At 44.8% G+C, this 6,158-nt stretch overlaps 1 protein-coding gene across 1 annotated transcript; it reads right to left on the bottom strand.

The window, feature by feature from the left end:
• Positions 1-4,344: 4,344 nt before the first annotated feature.
• LOC119366751 (noroxomaritidine synthase 1-like) lies at positions 4,345-5,868 on the bottom strand. Its single transcript, XM_037632476.1, has one exon. The coding sequence runs from the start codon at positions 5,866-5,868 to the stop codon at positions 4,345-4,347; it is 1,524 nt and encodes a 507-aa protein (XP_037488373.1).
• Positions 5,869-6,158: the final 290 nt, after the last annotated feature.

The raw sequence follows: 6,158 nt of genomic DNA, 5'->3' as shown, positions 1-6,158 counted from the left end.
AGATTCAACCACTAGATAGGAACGGTCAAGCTCGCCGTTTTGACCGCATTTTGAAACGGGCATAAAAAATTCAAAAGAAATAAAAAAATTGAAAAACCTTCGCATTGTGTTACTATATGTGACCAAGTTTTCAGGAAAAATAATAAACTTGTAATACGGTAATTATTTTAAAAAAGTGTTCTCAGAAATGAGCTATCAAGTGTGAAGATTCATGGCTTTCAAGTCAAATGATCAATCTTATGGCCACATTCATGGCATAGTTTGTTCAAATGATCTCATATTGTGCACAAGGGTGCATCTTGGAATTCCAAACAATGTTGCCTAAGGGAGTTTTCATTTTCTTTGCACGGAAAATTCATTTTCCATTTTCCGACTGCCCGAAATGAGTTTCTTTTGTGAAGGACCTACCATATATTTATTGCAAAATTGAACCTAATCAATTTCATAAAATACTAGGCCATATTTAATGCGCAATTGACAAAATGGTTGTGTGTCAATTTTTTTGATCCACCTCTGGTGAAAAAGACAAATTTCCACCGATTTAGTTGGAAACGGGTCAAATTTGAACTGCAGCTGCCTTATAGTTTGCTCTTTATTTTTTCCAAAAATCATTTATAGGTACATAAGTACCTATTTAATCAGAGAAACACCAAAAAAGTTCCAATATTCAACCACTAGATAGGAACGGTCAAGCCCGCCGTTTTGACCGCATTTTGAAACGGGCATAAAAAATTCAAAAAAAATCAAAAAATTGGAAAACCTTCGCATTGTGTCATTATATGTGACCAAGTTTCCAGGAAAAAAAATAAACTTGTAATACGGTAATTATTTTAAAAAAGTGTTCTCAGAAATGAGCTATCAAGTGTGAAGATTCACGGCTTTCAAGCCAAATGATCAATCTTATGGCCACATTCATGGCATAGTTTGTTCAAATGATCTCATATTGTGCACAAGGGTGCATCTTGGAATTCCAAACAATGTTGCCTAAGGGAGTTTTCATTTTCTTTGCACGGAAAATTCATTTTCCATTTTTTGAGTGCCCGAAATGAGTTTCTTTTGTGAAGGACCTACCATATATTTGTTGCAAAATTGGACCTAATCAATTTTATAAAATACTAGGCCATATTTAATGAACAATTGAAAAAATGGTTGGCTGTCAAATTTTTTGATCCACCTCTGGTGAAGAAAACAAATTCCCGTCGATTTAGCTGGAAGCGGGTCAAATTTGAACTGCAGCTGCCTCATAGTTTGCTCTTTTTTTTTCCCAAAAATCATTTCTAGGTAAATAAGTATCTATTTAATCAAAAATACATGGTTTGATGGCGAGACATTGAGGTTTGGATGGTGGCCGAGGGCCCCAACTCTAGAGCGCGTAAGCTCGCATGCCCGCCGCGTGGTCACCGCGTTACCGTGGCGTTGCCATGTGTTCTGGGCGGCCTAGGCATGTCTAGTGGGTTGGACACTCCCCAGGTAGGTGCTAGGAAGAAAATCACAACATAAGGTTCTTACGAGGAGACTGATCGATGCTCAAACATGAATAAGCAACCAAGTGTTTGATTTGCGGTACGGGAAATGCACATGGCTAATGGGCGTGAGTTTCGGCTGAGGATGATCAGTTACTAAGAAGACCGTCTTCACAAATTTTCACCTCAAAAGAAGGAGCCTAGGTGGTACTCACTGGACATAAATACGAATGTTGAAGCTGGGCTCAAAATAATGAATGGATTGAACTGGCATTTGGTGGAGGATGGTTATTTGGGCATAGGAAAGCACTGTAGAAAATGGATACCATTTGGAGATGCCAAAATGGTACTTCCTTCACAAAGTGCTGCTTTGAACGGGATAGGAAAATGAATATTTTTGAGTTATTTTTGAACTAGGCAAGGAAGGTTTTTGACATATTTGATGAAGATATGATCCAAACAATTTATGAGATTTTTTTGGGAATTTTTGGAATAACAGAAATATAGGTTGCTCCGTAACCTAGGGCAAAAATTGACACATGGACATGCCACATAGGCAAAACTGATAAGATGGCGCCTAGTCATCACAACCCACCACAATCTACAAGGCTATGACCATCTATATTAGTCGTTAACAACTAGAAATAAGGCAGCGGACCTGCACTGTTTGCTTTCTGACCATTTCGTGTAAGGAAATTACGACCTTTCTGACCAAAATGATCGCAATGGTTTAGGGTTTGGAGCCCCCCGAACAGCTTTTGACCAATTGGTCTCAAATGCTCATAGATCTACGACCAATTCTTCCAGGGTCACTGACAGAAGGTCACTAGTTGACACATTTCTTGTAGTGCCTCCGCGTCAGCCATGGCCACCCTACACCACGGTCCCGCTGCGTCTGACATGCCCGGCGCGCGCCCATACACGCGCCTAACGCATCCAACATGAGCGCTCCGGCTCCGTGCCACACGCCTCCACGCGTTGTCGTCGTCGTTGAAGCCGCCACCACACAGGTCCTCCGCGGCCTCCTCACCGTGTCGCCACAGCCACCGTGGCCTCCTCGCCACGCTGTGCTCCTCCATAGGCCGACACACAGACCGGAGCATCGCGCAGCCGCCGGCGAACTCCGCCACCGCCGGCACGCCTCCGACAAGAAGAAGGACGTCCAAGATGAACCAGCTCTGATACCAGTTATTGTTACCGTGGCCTTCTCCTTCTCTCATCGGAGCTCAACCTCGCTGGCTCTCTCTCTGCACTCGCCTTGCGCTAGAGGAAGAAGAAGACTGGAGGAGGAAGAAGGACACATAGACACAAGAAATTTTCTCGGCCGGCGCACGAATGCCGCCGTGGGCGTACGAACGCCCCAATCTTTTCTTTGTATTCATAGGCTACATGCTCGGCAACTCCCTGGTGCAAACACACTCGTGGCCGGGTCTTTTGTAGTCCTACGGTAGCGCAGCTCCCACGTTACCTGAGCGCACGTACGCACTCACCGTGGCTGCTTGCAACAGAACCGCTAACTGCCTCCTGCATGCATGCGCTAACAACCACGCTTAGCAGCCACCAAGTTCGTCCTGGCTAGTTACCTCCGGCTCTCACGCCTACCCAGCGACACACACGCATGCCACGAGCACACACAATGCACGCATGCACATGAACGCACGCTTATTCCTAACATTCTGCTCTTTTGTATAATCGCTTTTGCATTAAAGGCACAACACAATTTTAAAAAAATGGAGTTTCGTTATCAGCTTGTTCGATGTTCACTGTTTTATTATATTTCATTTTTACTTCAACTAGCTGGGCGGCCCTCGTGCGAGGGCAGCATATTTAGTGTGTCAAAACTGTTTGAATGATAAACCCATTTTTTTTCATACTATGCTATTACAAATGATATATTTTAAATGCACCGCAAATGTCATGATAAAAGTATATACATGAAAGAGGATATTTTGCATGAAAATGTAAGCTGAACTCCAATCAAAGATACTAGTCTTGTCAAACAATATGTGCCATTGGTGGATCACAACATAAGGTTCGTTGAAGTGCTTATTCTGCAGTAATTGCGTGATTTAAATAGCACGCAAGGCCACATGCTTCCTAGGAAGACCATAAAACTGTTTGTGATGAGGAAGAAAATAAAGCAATGGAATTGTTTCTTCCGGATCAATTAAGATCTTCACGTACTTCAACGCGAGTCTGTGGCCTCTACGAAGAAGAAAATTTCACTCTTACAGAAATTTGAAGACTCGAAAGATCCTCAAAGGCAAAGCATAGAAGGAGCTTGAGGTTTGTTGCTTTATCCTCAAAGAGGATGGTGTCGTTCACATACTGTAGAATGGATAAACCATCTACTACTAAATGACGAATTACACCACTAATTTGTCCAGTCGCTTTTACGAGTTCAACGAGTATAGCGAGCATATCCGCTATGATGTTGAACATGCCCACCGGTGAGGTCTGGATGCTGGCAAGTTGTGTATTAGCTACCAGCCAAGAACTGAAGCAAGACTGTTCGTTCATCGATCAATTGGTTCCGTTATTCTGTTAAGCACCCCGTACATGTTCCATGAGGATGTTCTGCTTGTCGAGGCTGTGCTTATCTACTGGGAAAACAACATTGAGCCGGTTGGGTCACTTCCACATAATAGCAACATGTCACATGTAGATAGTCACATACAATATGGAGGAATCACCAGGTCTTTATGCTTTTATACCGTGTCTCATGCAACAGGAGTAATAAATGGTGGTACATTGGTTGTTTTTCATATTTTTTTTAGAAATTTTGATGCATGCAAGCCTTTATTATTCGGCTATAATGTGGTTAGGGGCAGTGCAAAACTGCCCTAGTGGTTGGCAAGTACGTTTACATACAATAGGAGTATTATATGTCTCTCTTCTTCAACTTAACAATGAGCCCGTTTTCCATTTCCAGTATAATGGACGGCTTGGGCTGGATGCTCTGCCCTTCCACCAAATTCACATCGAAGTTCCACACCGTTGTAGCAATGACAGTCTTCATTTGCATAATTGCAATGTCCTTGCCGAGGCACATTCTCGGGCCTGAGTTGAATGCCAAGAACTTGTGAGATGGTATGTATCGCAGGTTGTTGCCCTCATCCGAGAGCCACCTATGTGGGTTATAGTCGAGGCAGTCTTTACCCCACACAGCCTCCATTCTCCCCATGGAGTGGACAGAAATAAAAATGGTGTCACCGGCATGCACCTCATGGCCACTCGGCATGATGTCATCTACGGCCACCGTCTTGCGCAAGACAGGCGCTGGTGGGTACAGCCTGAGAGTCTCGTACAAGGTGGCTGTCAAATATACTAGAGATTTGGTCTCGTCTGGCTCAAAGATCACCGGGGTACACATGCCTACCGCTACTTTGCGTGATGCAATGGGTGAAAGTTCGTTGCGGATGATTGACACGATGTTAGGGTTTTGGGCAAGGTTGTAGAAGATCCATGTTAGGGTTGTGGCAATTGTGTCCCTCGCAGCGAGCATGTAGCTAATGATCACCGCATGGAGCAAGTCAACATTAGCGTAGTCTGGGTCTTCGAGGAAGGAAGAAATAATATCCACACTCTCTTGTTCCTTGCCATGTCCAGAACGACATGAGGTGATCTTCCTCTTCTCCATCATCTCCCGGACGAGCTCTCGTAGCACCATGCGTGCCGTGTCAAGCTTTCTCTCAGGGCCGATATTTAGCCACCTCATCGACTTCCAACAAGATGCTGGCATCATGAGCCTAAAAAATCCCACCTCCATCACCGTGTCAAGGGCAACCGCTGCGTCCATGGGTGGCATGTCCAAGGATAGGAGCCCTGGATCCACACTGAAGAGAGGCGTAGCAGCCAGGTCAAACATAAGCCTCGACATCAATTCTTGCATGTCGAATGAAGTGCCGGTGATCGCCATGCGGGTGAACAATGGGAGGAGGTTGTTCTCCACCTTGCCACAGAGGTAGGCTGCCATACTGGCAACGATCCGCGGGCTGCTGAGCATGCTCTTGGCTTTCGCACGTTGTCGGCGGCACGGCTCACCGTCGATGGTGAAGAGGCTGCCACCCATGATTTCAAAGATATCGGCGAATTCCGTGCCCTTGGGGAAGTTGGCATGGTTTGTCGTGAAGATGTGTCGGGCGTTCGCAGGGTCACATGTGATGAAGAAGCGCATCCCAGTGCCAGGTGGTCCATGCGCCCTGAAGTTGTGGCCTGATCTTGCGAGGACCAGGGTGAAATAGTCATAGAGGTTGTGGAGGTTGGCCATGAAGGAAGGGAACATGTGCAGTATTGGCCAGTTTGTGGGAAGCACGGCTGGGTTCTTTGATCTACAACTAGCCCTGAGATACAAGCAAACTGGAACAAGTAGAACGAGGAATGTGGAGATGAGCATAATTGACATTGTTATCAGCAGTGTGAGATATGCTACTACTTGAGATTTATTCATCAATTAGCATGGCTATGGCTCCATATATAGACGCCTTCCCTCCATCATAGTGATACTACCTCAGTCCATTGGTACTATACTTGCTAGTATTCTCAGTTAGTGTCAACATAACTCCACTTCATTGGGCTCAAAAGCAGGTGATAGTTGGCAGATTTGGCGATAAGTATGTGAAGTTCAGTACTTGATAACTTTCATTCAAAATTGGATCGCTCCTTACTTAGCTCATCGGGCTATACTTTAGTGTA

The sequence above is a fragment of the Triticum dicoccoides genome, chromosome 2B (genome assembly GCF_002162155.2).
Source record: "Triticum dicoccoides isolate Atlit2015 ecotype Zavitan chromosome 2B, WEW_v2.0, whole genome shotgun sequence".
In the NCBI taxonomy this organism is placed as follows: Eukaryota; Viridiplantae; Streptophyta; class Magnoliopsida; order Poales; family Poaceae; genus Triticum; species Triticum dicoccoides.
Note: the sequence above shows the minus strand (reverse complement) of the source record. Positions and strands in the feature narration are given on the sequence as shown.